Source organism: Hyaena hyaena, unplaced genomic scaffold (assembly GCF_003009895.1).
Source record: "Hyaena hyaena isolate Hyena2069 unplaced genomic scaffold, ASM300989v1 scaffold_846, whole genome shotgun sequence".
In the NCBI taxonomy this organism is placed as follows: domain Eukaryota; kingdom Metazoa; phylum Chordata; class Mammalia; order Carnivora; family Hyaenidae; genus Hyaena; species Hyaena hyaena.
Window position 1 is genome coordinate 280,557 of NW_024081478.1, and position 13,586 is coordinate 294,142.

Sequence of the window (13,586 nt, forward strand, 5' to 3'; positions counted from 1 at the left end):
ATTACTCAGCAATAATGAGCTATCAAGCCATGAAAAAACACATAGGAACATTAAATGTATAATGCTGAGTGAAAGATAAGAGTTCTAATTTAAAATAGATTCAGTAGAAGTCACTGAAATTCTTATAGATCTGATTATTCCAATAAATATAGGTGATCATAAAGAAACTTTGTAAGAAAAAGGGCATGTGAAATTGGTAGCTCAGTTCTAGGCCCACTTGGGATACAAACTACCTACAGGTTTACCATGTCATTGACATTTCCTGGCTTCAGTTATCTGAACCATAGGTGTATTGGCCTGAATGACTTACAGCCTTCTCTAAGCCTTAAAATTCTGTGAGTCTAGTTTATGGACACTAGTCTAGTGTGTGTGTGTGTGTGTGTGTGTGTGTGTGTGTGTAAATTATTAGTCTCTTTTAGATTATTGTAGGTTTAGTTTCATGCCTTATCAAAAGCCCGTGGGGAGACATTATTATAAAGTAACTCAATTTTTCTATGGTTTGTCTTATCGGACTAGCTGAATAAATGATACCCTCTGCCCACAAACCTGATATTTCACTGACATTGTCAGGGAATCAGTTTCCACAAAGTTTTCATTTAATTGTTTCATAGAATACCCAAGCCTGACTTTCCTAATGTCTTCATTAGACACTTAGGGGCTTTTTCAGGTCACTGTGTTCATGTGTTCTGTGTGGTAGGTCCTTGAAATTTGCATTTAATTTTTTTTTAAAGCTAGTGTTTCATGGTTGCAATAGTTAGGCTACCATCACAAGCCTTAGGAGATAATTGGCTACAGCAATTCAAGATATAAATGTTTCTTTCTATGTAGGAAGACAAAGCTCATTGATTCTTCAACATATTAGGAAATTCTCAAGTTCTTCTAGGCATTTAACCTTACAATAATGTAAAGAACTACCTCCTGGTTGTTCAAACATGTAAATGTATCTATGAAATGTCAAATTTTTGTGCCATTGTTTTGGAATGACTCATGAAGTTACCATCACCTTCCCCCCAGCTTTTGTAACAAAGGTATCTTTGTGACTAGCTGATATTATATGCATTCGTTTATTATTCAGGCTTTCTCTGTATATAGCTGAGGGTAGGGATATTTCTGTGTGTGTGTGTGTGTGTGTGTGTGTGTGTATGTGTGTGTATGTGTGTGTATTTAAAAAAATCACCAAAAATAGGGAGGTTTCACAATAGAAAAAGGTTAGAAGATCTCTGGCCTGATTTACCACTATATTTTGTTTCCTAGATATAACTTTCTTTTTTTCAAGGATCCTTCCAATGTGTTTATAAGTAGAAAATGTATTATAGTAAAAAAAAATCTCTTTGGAAAATTTGTAATAAAAAAGAAAAAGAAAAAAGTATTTGTGAGCTCAGCAGAAATGATTAGAAATTGTATAAATTTTCCCTGAATTCTTTAAGAGATTTTAAAGTTTCTCAGACATGCTTGACAAAGATGTTTCAAAAATCTCACAGATTATTTTCAAAAATTTGCATTACACTACTTTTATACTCTACTTTGCATGCTGTAAAGAGTTGAGTATCTCTGATGTATTCTTCCAGCCAGGATAAAGTGACCCGCTACTTTACAAATTTATAAGGATTTAAATCCCTTATAAATTGACTATGGGTTATTGGTTGATTAAAGTGATTCTAAAATAAGTCACATCATTTAATCTCACTTCATTGTATATATTCATTGAATATTTAAATTCTCATACATGTGTAGCTTTCTTACAGCTCTCAATATTTATTTAACTTTTATAGAGAATTAGAGGCCTGTTTTTGAAGTAATCCAGTTTCGGTAATAAACAACTTTTGTGTAAACTCCAGGTTTGTTCTTTTGACCACAGTTATCTCCCCAGCTCACGATTCCAATGAGATACCAGGTGTCTTTAAAATCCTTTATAACTAAGGGACCCCCAGAATCACCCTGAAAATAAAAGAGAGAAAGAAAATTGCTAAATATTAAGCTTATTACTTAAAATATTCTGATGAACCACATATTTTATTTGATATTTGCTGCAAAAATGTTCCCTTCACACTAAAAACATTTGATCTCCATTATATCATTTAAAACATCTCATCATAGCTCATTGTTCATGATGATTTCCTTTTTAGATGGGAGCTCTTTAAGAAAAGGGACTCTGCTCTATGAACCTTTAGACTTCTGGTATTAAGAAAATTTAATTTTGTTGGCTAGTTTGTCTGATACCTTTAAAGAAATTCTGTTTATAGCATTTTGCTTAATAAAACATCCAAAAATGTTTGCGTTGTGAAATATGCGTTTAGAAATTACTGAACCGACAAGATATCTATATTGGTACAAACATAAAGAACTGAATATTTCTTGAAAGAGATAAAAAATGTTTTGAGTTAATGATATCAAAATAATCTCTACGTACCCTGCAGGCATCATAAATTCCTTCCAGATATCCAGCACAGAACATTCCAAATTTTATATCATGGCCATATACATGTGGTTGTTTGCACACGTCATCACTTATGATTTTCAGTCTGGCTTCTCGAAGATTATTTTGGGATTCCCCTTAAGGGAAAACAAAATAATTTTAGTGTTTACAATCAACATCCTTAGCTAGAATGAAGTGAGTGGACTTTTTTTTCCTAATCTAACCTATTTCATATTAAAACTGTCGATACATGGGGCGCCTGGGTGGCTTAGTCGGTTAAGCGTCCGACTTTCGCTTAGGTCATGATCTCGCGGTTCGTGGGTTCGGGCCCCGCGTCGGGCTCTGTGCTGACTGCCAGCTCAGAGCCTGGAGCCTATTTCAGTCTGTGACTCCCTCTCTCTCTGACCCTCCCCTGCTCATGCTGTCTCTCTCTCTCTCTCTCCTAGAAATAAATAAAAACATTAAAAAAAAATTAAAAAAAAAAAGCAGTAATCGCATTTAAAAAAAATAAAAATAAAAAAAATAAAACTGTCGATACAGAATGAAGTTAATATAAGCAGTGTCTAGAATAAATTTTTCTTTAAAATCTGGCATATTTAAATGATAATTATTATCCTTATCACATTTTTGTAAATACCTATGCTTGTAAGAAAAACATTTTGTGTCTTTTTCTGGAAAACCCTTGTACATTTACTTTATTTTTATTATTTTATTTTATCTTAATTCTAGTATATTTAACACAGTGTTATATTAGTTTTAGGTGTACAATTTAGTAATTCACCTCTTCCATACATCACCCGGTGCTCATCACAAGTGCACTTCTTAATCCCCATTGCCTATTTTACCTATCCCCTCTCCCACCTCCCTCTGGTAACCATTCGTTGTTCTCTATAGTTAAGAGTCTATTTCTTCGTTTCTCTCTCTCTCTTTTTTCCTTTGCTCTTTTGTTTGTGTCTTAGTTAAATCCCACATGTGAGTGAAATCATATGGTGTTTATCTTTCTCTGACAGAATTATTTTGCTTAGCATCGTACCTTTTCTTTAAAACCTATCCATTTATATATAGAGAGATAGGAAAGTACTCATTTTTTTTTTTTGGAAAGCACTAAGTTTTAAAAATACAGTTTAGGCATTAATATTTTGAACCTTGCAGAAGATCTAAAAACTAGACATAATTTTAGTTGAACAAATGACACCAATTATCTGCTTGTCAACAGTTGACAAATCATTTATTTTCATGGTTCAGTGTGATAGTAAAAAATAAAAATGTCTGTTGCTATAAAAAAATAAATAAGTAAATAAAAAAGTAAAAAAATAAAAATACAGTTTGTATTTGTGGATTCCAAATTGTTTCTAGAAAATTGTCAGGTTTAGATCGTTTTCTCCCTTGACTTGATAAAATAACTATATAACTATGTTATATAAAGCATGTTATATAACATATACACAATATATGTATAATATATAACTATATAACAACTATATATATATACAGTAACCATATAACATATATAGCTATATATAACTATGTTATATAAAGTAACTATGTATTGTGTACATTTATTTTATCCTTTACATTTTATGAAGAGCTTTTATACATATAATGACATTTAAAATTAATGATTTAATTTCTAATGCATTATAAATTTGGGGCTCCAGATTATAAACTAGATCCTGAGTTGTAGAAACCAATGTTATGACAAGAAGATAACTGCCTCTGGTGGAAACAAAGAATATCACAAACATTAGGGGATTCTTTATATCAAATCACATACTGGTCAGGAAGCTGAAAAGAAAGCCACACATATCTCAGCTTCTATAATAGGAATAAAACCACATGGGACACCTGCAAAAAAATCTAGAGACCATCAAGCCTATAGTGAAAGATATTCCTAGTTCCTTAGTGGAGACTAAGAATGGAAAGTTTATTCTTTAGGGTTTATTATATATAAATGAATTGTACAGAGCTCTGTGAATGGGTTTTGTCATTCCCAGAAAGGCTTTTCTTATCTAATTATGTCCAGAGTTAAGGAAACTCTCTTGCTGTTGTTACACTTAAGTACCTAGACCAGATTTTACAGTCCAGAGTGTATCTAAGTATGCCGAAAAAGCATTTAAAAGCAAAATCATTCCTATTTGTTAGAAGTTTGAGGAGGCATATCAAGTTAAATCACTTTAGAGAGAGCTATGGAAGCTTTGTTATCAGAGACTCTCTCTAAATTAGCCTCTGTAGTTCTGGAGCAGATTTTGCTGTAATTGGACATTGTAGCTGAGAAACAGAAAAACTTGTGAAGTTTTTCTTCACAAGAAGAAACTTTACCCAGGAAAGTAAAAATGAGTGTGGAGCAAACCAAGGGGAGGAGTCAGTTAAAAGGGGAGAGGGGGCCTCATAAACATGAGGCATATGGGGCATCTGGGTGGCTCAGTCAGTTAAGCGTCCGACTTTGACTAGGTCATGATCTCACGATTTGTGGGTTTGAGCCCCATGTCGGGCTCTGTGCTGACAGCTCAGAGTCTGGAGTCTACTTCAGATTTTGTGTCTCCCTCTCTCTGACCCTCCCCTGCTCACGCTGTCTCTCTCTCTCTCTCTCTCTCTCTCTCTCTCAGAAATAAATAAACATTAAAAATTTTTTTAAAAAGATGAGGCATAAAGGGAAGGAGGCTTGGAGTGGGTATGAGGATGACAACACATCCGATGTATACCTGGCATTGCATAGACAACCAGCACGTAGAAATTGACTCCAGTGTTGCTGAGGGAACATTTATTTCTTTTATGTCTTCCTTGAAGCCCACCCCTTTGGAGCTTCCTCTCCATTATTCCATGTGATTCTGACCAAGATGCCTATCACACACCTGTCTTTCTTGGTATAGGCACAGGAGTGAGTATTTGAGTTAGCCAGTCAGTCCAAGTATGTTGGACACAAATGGGGCCAAAGGAAACCTTTTCAGGGATTAATGTAGATTCTGGGAAAGAGAACATGTTCTTCCCTCCACATTTACTAGGGGAACATGATGTAAACCCTGATGCTATTGGCCACCTTTGATGCTATGTGGAACTAGAATCCCTCCATATGAAGGCAATCTAGAGGGAAAAAGCCAGGAATGGGAAGATTCAGAGATTTGGCACCTAATGACATCATACAAACTCCTGACTCCAGCTATGTCTGAAACCAGACTCATCTCATCTCTCTTGATGTCCAAATTACAAGAGCCAAATTTTCTATTTTATTATTATTTTTGCTTTAGTAAGCTTGAGTTGAGTTTCTATCAGTTACAAAATTAGAGCTCTAACTAATCTAACCATGCTCTATGGGAGTGGGGGGCAGGAAAATATTGATGGAGATTGGATTAAATCATACTGTTTTGCTAAATTGGACTTAGAGCTCTGTGGTCCTTTCTGAGATACCTACCCCCATAGAAAAGTGCTCCAAATCCTGTGATATAAACAGTTGAATTTGGTTGGAAGAATGCAGAGGCTTCTGGCAAACAAACCCGGCGGATGTTCTCAGTAAAGGTGACCTGGGGAGAGAACTGTACAACAGCGATGTCGTACTCTCTTGCTGGGGCATGATATCTCTCATGGACAATAATTCTCCTGATATTTCTTTTCATTAACGGAGGGTTGATTGTTGTTCCAAAGCTAACAGTCCATTGACGTGGATTTGCATTACTAGAAGAGGTTACAAATGAACAGTACATATAAACTACAGCACTATAATAATTGCATGAGGGTTAATAAAAAAACTCCATATTAAAAATACTTGGTTGTAGTGAGAGTTTCCTTTCACCTTTAAATATAGTCTATTGCTATTTTGAAAGATAAAGTGTATACAAACAATATCTTAGAGCTAAAATAAGAATTGTTGAATTCTAGAACTGTAAAGCACATAAACTATCATTCATTTATCTCTTCAGCAAATATTTATTGAAACTCTGTATGCTGAGCCTTACTTGAAGTGCTGGTATTTAAGTGGTGAGCCAGACAGAAAAGGTCCCTGCTGGTGGCAATATTCAATTCCGGTGAAGGAAACAGAGCAAAATGAATTAGCAGATAAATAAATCCAAGCAGTGATAAGGGCTATGAATAACATAAAATAGGACAATGGAATAGAGTACAGGGGGGTAGTTAGATAATTCTCTTTTAAGATCTGAGACATGGTTTATGAGGAGTCAGCTGTAAGAAGGCAAGGAGACAAGTTTCCAGACAAACTTCCCCAGGCTTACACCAGATGGACTGCAGTTGAAGACCCAAGGGAAAAGAGGTGGGGCATGAGGCTGGGAAGGTAGACAGAAACCACATTTTTGAGTGTCTTATATGTCATGAATAAAGTGTTTAGATTTTATTCAAGTGATACTGGAATTCACTGGATGATTTTAAGACAAGAGTAATGTAGATTCATTTACATTTAAAAGATTCCATAGATTCTTTCTGGGGAATAGATTGTTGGAGGCAAGAATTAATGAAGTAATTGTTGTCAGAAGTAGGAGCTCCTGGGTGGGTCAGTCAGTTAACCTTCTGACTTTGGCTTAGGTCTTGATCTCATGGTTCATGATTTCAAGCCCCATATTGGACTCTGTGCTGACAGCTCAGAGCCTGGATGGAGCCTACTTCAGATCCTCTGTCTCCCTCTCTGTCCCTCCCCCACAGCCCTCCTCCTCTTTCTCTCTCTTTTTTTCTCTAAAATAAATAAAAAATTTAAAAAAAAGTTGTCAGAAATCTTGTGAAAGATGACCAAGTGTGGGTGACTTGTAGCTTGTGCACAACTTTTAGCTTATGGGCTTGCACAACTGGCAGATCATGGTATGAATAGAGATTGGAAAGGTCATTTAGTAATAAAAGATCATCTAGTAAAGCTTTTGTTTTATACATAAGGAAAATAAAGCCTAGATAGGTTAAACTATTTGCCAAGTATCATGTCTGCTTGCCTCTCTCTGCTCTTCTCTTTATTGGACATGGTCTCTCACCAAACTATATTTATTAGTAGCAAGTTTAGTGTTCTTAACTAAGTACTAACACCGTCTATGAGGGATAAGCAGAAGCAGATACTGCCCGTATAGATACTTGTTCCTCAACCTAATTATTTCTTAATAGGTAGCTTTAGTCATAGAAAGAAGCATATAAACATATCATGGGGTTTAAGTCCAATTTGACAGCTCTAATTGTGTTGGGATTATTATTATTTTTCTCTCTAAGGGAACTTCAATTTAAAGTTTAAATCTTGTTTTTATACACAGTTTTGATGTAAAAAATATTCTAATGAGAAAAGCTAAATAAAAATTGGTGTTGGAACACAATTATTCATTTGCATAAACATATTGACATTTTTGTTTATAAATCAGTCTTTTGTGAATTTTATTGGTACAAATATGCTTCCTTACCTTAATCATGCCTAGATAAACTTAACATAAATCAAGTATTTTGAACTTGGAAATGCAAAAGACAAACCTTGAATTGTATTTACTCAAATGGAAGTGGTCATTTCAGAACTTTCAAACAATACCCTGATACTATTTAATACAACTTGTATTTGTTACATTTGTAGGTAGCAAACCTGAAAGAAACACCTGACAAGAAAGACACTAAGTGAAGATTCCAAATAAACTTAAACATTTTTTAAACTGGGCCCAAATCAAAAAGATGCAATTTAATGATAATAAGTATAAAACAGTAATTCAGATCCCCAACTAAACTGTAAAAATTCAAAGTGTGATTCCTGGTTTGGAAACCATCCCTATAAAAAGGATCTGGGAATTTTGTTGATTATTAGCTTGAAAATCAATCCACGTGATAAGAGTTTTTAAAGCATTAAATCAGTATAAGACTGCAGTGATATCAAACAGCCTCAGAGTAGGGAAGGCCATAAACAGTCATTTAGTCCTCTCACTGATCCAATGCTTGAAAGATGGAACTTTGCATGAGGCAGACATACATGCCTGTGTTCAATTCCACCATCCCTTAACATTGTGACCTTGGGCAAGTTACTTAACTTTTCTTATTTCACTCAGTGAAAAAAAGCTTACCAATCATGGTTTACTTAATGAGGTGAGTGTGAGTGTAAGAATTATATAAAATCAATTTTTAAACAATTTTTTAAATGTTTATTTACTTTTGAGAGGGAAAGAGAGCACAAGCAAAGGGAGGGGCAGAAAGGGATGGAGACACAGAATTGGAAGTAGGGTTCAGGCTCTGAGCTGTCAGCACAGAGTCTGACGCAATGTGGGGCTCAAACTCGCCAACCGTAATATCATGACCTGAGCCAAAGTCAGATGCTTAACCAACTGAGCCACCCAGGTGCGCCTATATAAAACCAATCTTAATCATCTAACCAAAAATTTGTAGCACAGTGGAGCTTAATAAATGGTAATAGTTGTTGCAAGAACACAGTCTCAGGTAGCAATTGTCTATGCTTGAACCCTTCTGCAAATGAGTTTATCACCTTTCCCTTAGACTCTCTTTCTTCACCTTGGAATCACTTGCATGTTTGAGCAGCTCTAACTATTGAAAGTTCTTACTTGATTCCCTAATTCTCTTACACAGTAAAGTGTCTCAGATGTAGGCTTTGAATGGCAAAGTAGACCATACAGTTACACTGTCACCTACCTTTACCATCCAACTCTCTATAGTCTGAGAACGTTTCATTTTCTCAAGTTTTCATTGATTGTATTTCCAGGACAGAACTCAATATCCCAGTCAGGATTTGACCAACAAAGAGTCTAATGTCTTCTATTTTGAAATCTGTGTTTCTTTTAATTCAGTTTAAATCACAATGTAATTTTGTGAATAACTGAACAATTTTCTGACAAAACTTTTAAGCAATTTGCACATATTAAAGCACAAATATGCTTTTGGTACTGATATACTTGGATTTTTTTTTTTTTTTGGATTTTTTTTTTTTTAACTCAAGTTAGAGCCTTACATTTATACTTAGCAAAATTGTTCTGGATTATCACTCTAACATAATTAAATCCTTTTGAAATCTGTTTTTCTTAACCACACATTTGTTAACCCTTCCAGCATCTGTCGTCAGCTACTTTGTTGATTATAACTTCCACATCATCTGCCAAACCTAGAAAATACATTGTCTAGGACATGGTGCTGGATAAAGATCTTTGGTGGGCTATTAAAAACATCTTAAGTCTTTCAGTAGCAATTCTACTGAATTAGACATCATCCTTTTGACAGAGTTTTTGGTAATTGAGCTACCGATTACCTTCACATTCAATTTATATTGTTTTAGGTTTTTTTAAAATGATTTTTATTTATTTCTGAGAGAGAGAGCCAGTGTGAGCAGGGGAAGGTCAGAGAGAGAGGGAGACACAGAATTCCAAAACGGGCTTCAGGCTCTGAGCTAGCTGTCAGCACAGAGCCCGATGCGGGCCTGGAACCCACGAACCATGAGATCATGACCTGAGCCAAAGTCGGATGCTTAACTGACTGAGCCACCCAGGTGCCCCAGAATCCCAAGCATATTTTGTTTTTGCTTTTAAGAAGCCCTCCCATTTTAGTTTGTCATTATGACCCTGGTCATCCTATCCAGATTTTTAAAAAATATGTTTATATTTATTTTAGGGTGGGGAGCAGTAGAGACAGAGAGGAGAGAATCCTAAGCAGGCTCTGCACTGTCAGCACAGAGCCTGATGTGGGGCTCCATCACATGAACCATGAAATCATGATCTGAGCCAAAATCAAGAGTTGGAAACATAACTGAGTGAGCCACCCAGGCGACCCAATCATACTATCTATTTTGAGAAGTGTTTTTAGTTCTTGGAAGCATGATTTAAAGGAGACACTGACAAAATCAAGGACATTTAGAGGAGAAGAACTAAGATTGTAGAACATCTGAAGCTGATGCTATGAAATAAAGTAGTGATATTTATTTTCACATATGGTTTCAAGGATTTACATTCATTTTATATTATTTGGCCTCTAAAAGAGAGAATAAGGAGCTGGTTCTTTCCAAGGTTCTATGGCGAAAGAAATAAATTTGATCCCTGCTGTTCCAGATGAAAAAAAATATATCAGTGGGTAAAAGTTATTAGGTTGCAGATTTGGTGTTCAGTGTTATAAGGATATTTGCAATAGTAGATCCATCTACCACAAAATTGGCTAACTTTGGAGCTAATAAGCTCTCCTTACTTTGAGATATTCAATGCCCAACTAGGTTCCTATATAAGGGATTTCGATGTGTTCTAACATATTGGCCTGTTGAGCTCTGATGTCTTTCAAACTTTAAGAATCTATGTCTCTATTCAGATTTAGAATCAGGTAGACAGAATTACTATGGTATCAAAAGTCAGAATTTTATTTGCAAGTATCTTCTCCCATTTGGTGGTTGTCTTTTTGTTTTATTTTGTTGATGGTTTCTTTTACTGTGAAAAAGCTTTTAATTTTGGTGTAGTCCCCAAATAGTATAGTTTTGGTGTAGTTTAATTTTGCTTTTTTCCCATTACCTGAGGAGACCTGTCTAGAAAAATGTTTCTACAGCTAATGTCAAAGAGATTGCTGTCTATGTTTTCTTCTAGGAATTTTATGGTTTCAGGTGTCACCTTTAGGTCTTTAATCCATTCTGAGTTTATTTTTGTGTATGGTGTAAGATGGTGGTCCAGTTTCATTCTTTTATATGTAGTTGTCACATTTTCCCAATACCATTTGCTGTCTTTTTTCCCATTGTATATCCTTGCCTCCTTTGTTGTGGATTAATTGGCCATATAATTGTGGCTTTATTTCTGGGATCTTTGTTCTATTGATTTGTGTGTCTATTTTTGTGTCAGTATCATACTGTCTTGATTACCACAACTTTGTAGTGTATCTTGAAATCTGGGATTGTGATTTCTTCAGCCCCATTCTTTCTCAAGTTGCTTTGGCCCTTTGGGGTCTTCTGCACAGTGAATGAACCATCAACAAAACAAAAAGGCAACCTACTGAATGGAAGAATATATTTGCAAATAGTATATCTGATAAGGGGTTAATAAATAAAGCACTTACTCAACTCAATACCAAAAACAATAGCAACAACAACAAATGATCCTATTGAAAAATGAGCAGTGTGACCAAATAGACATTTTCCAAAGGAGATATACAGATGGCCAATAGACACATGAAAAAATTCTCAACATCACTGGTCATCAGGGTAATGCAAATCAAAACCAATGAGACATCACCTTATACCTGTCAGAATGGCTAAAATTAAAAAGATAAGAAACAGCAAATGTTGGCCAGGTTGTAGAGTAAAAGGAACCCTTAGGCACTATTGGCGAGAATGTAAATTGGTATAGCCACTGTGAAAAATCATATTAGGGTTCCTCAAAAAATTAAAAATAGAATTACCGGGATGCCTGGGGGGGTCAGTCCTTTAAGCGTTTGACTCTTGATTTTGTTTCAGGGCATGATCTCAAAGTTCGTGAGTTTGAGCCCTATGGCAGGCTCAGTGCTGATGGTGGGGAGCTTGCTTGGAATTCTCATTATCCCTCTCTCTCTGTCCTTCCCCTGCTCCCATGTGTGGGCTCTCTCTCTCTCAAAATAAATAAACTTTTAAAAAAATTTAAAAAAACAGAATTACCATATGACCCTGTAATTCCACTACTGGCTATTTATCTAAAGAAAACAAAAATACTAATTCAAAAAGATATATGCACTCCAAATTAAAACTACAATGAGATATCACCTCACACCTGTTAATATGGCTAAATCAACAACACAAGAAACAGCAGGTGTTGGTGAGCTTGCCAAGAAAGAGGAACCCTCTTACACTGTTGGTGGGCATGCAAACTGGAAAACAGTATGAAATTTCCTCAAAAATTTAAAAATAGAACTACTTTATGATCCAGGAATCATACTACTAGATATTTACCAAAGGATGTAAAAACATGAATTCAAAAGGACACTTGTACCCTGATGTTTATACAAGCAGCATTATTTACAACAGCCAAATTATGGAAACGCCCAGATGTTCATTGGCTGATGAATGGACAAAGAAAATATAGTATATATCTATCTATATCTATCTACATCTATATCTAAACTATATAATGGGATATATATATATATATAATGGGATATTACTTAGTCATAAAAAAATCAAATATTGTCGTTTGCAACAATGTGGATGAAGCTAAAGATTATTTTTTTTTAAGCAGGCTTCATGCCAGTGCAGAGCCCAAGGCTGGGCTTGAACTCATGACAATGATCTCAAGACACAGTCTTGAGCTGAGATTAAGAATCCAGTGCTTAACCAACTGAGCCACCTAGGCACCCCAGAGCTGGAAAATATGCTAAGTTAAATAAGTCAGAGAAGGACAAATACCATACGATTTTACGCATATGTAGGTTTTAAGAAACAAAACAAATGAGCAAAGGAAAAAAAGAGAGGCAAACCAAGAAGCAGACTCTTAACTATAGAGAGCAAACTGATGGTTATCAAAGGGGGAGTGGGTGGAGGGATGGGTTTAAAAGGTGATGGAGATTAAAGAGTACACTTATTGTGATGAGCTCTGGGTGTGGTATATAAGTGCTGAATCATTAAATTCTGCAGTTGAAACTAATATTACACTGTATGTTAACTAACTGGAATTTAAATAAAAACTTAAAAAAAGAAACTAAAACAAAAAAGATATAAACACCCCTATGTTTTATTGCAGCATTATTTACAATAGCCAGGATATGGAAGTAACCTAAATGTCCACTGATAAATGGATAGATAAGAAAGATTTGATATATATAGATATATACATATGTATAGATATCTATATATACACATATAGATATACATATATGTGTTTACATATATGTGTGTGCTTGCATATATACTTGTGTGTGTGTATATGTGTATATGTATATATGTGTGTGTGTATGAACATACACACAATGGAATGTTATACAACCTCGAAAAAGATGAGATCATGCCATTCACAATAGCATGGTTGGACCTAGAGAGTATTATGTTAAGTGAAATAAGTCAGACTGAGAAGAACAAATAACACATGATTTCACTCATATCTGGAATCTAAAAAGACCAAATGAATAAATAAGCAGTATCAGATCTATAAATACAGAGAACAAACTGGTAGTTGCCAGGGGAGTGGGTGGTTGAGGAATGGGGAAAATATGGAAAAAATAAGTCACAGAATAAAAGCCACAGCATAGGGAAAATAGTCAATAATATTGTAATAGT

The 13,586-nt window shown here is 35.1% G+C and overlaps 1 protein-coding gene across 1 annotated transcript in view; it reads right to left on the reverse strand.

The window, feature by feature from the left end:
• Positions 1-1,776: 1,776 nt before the first annotated feature.
• TMPRSS11A (transmembrane serine protease 11A) overlaps positions 1,777-13,586 on the reverse strand; it is a 50,555-nt gene continuing 38,745 nt past the window's right edge. The window contains exons 8-10 of the mRNA XM_039219898.1: positions 5,826-6,085; positions 2,411-2,553; positions 1,777-1,938 (exon numbers count right to left, since the gene is read on the reverse strand). Coding sequence (XP_039075829.1) covers positions 1,777-1,938; positions 2,411-2,553; positions 5,826-6,085 — 565 coding nt within the window. The remainder of the gene's footprint in view (positions 1,939-2,410; positions 2,554-5,825; positions 6,086-13,586) is intronic.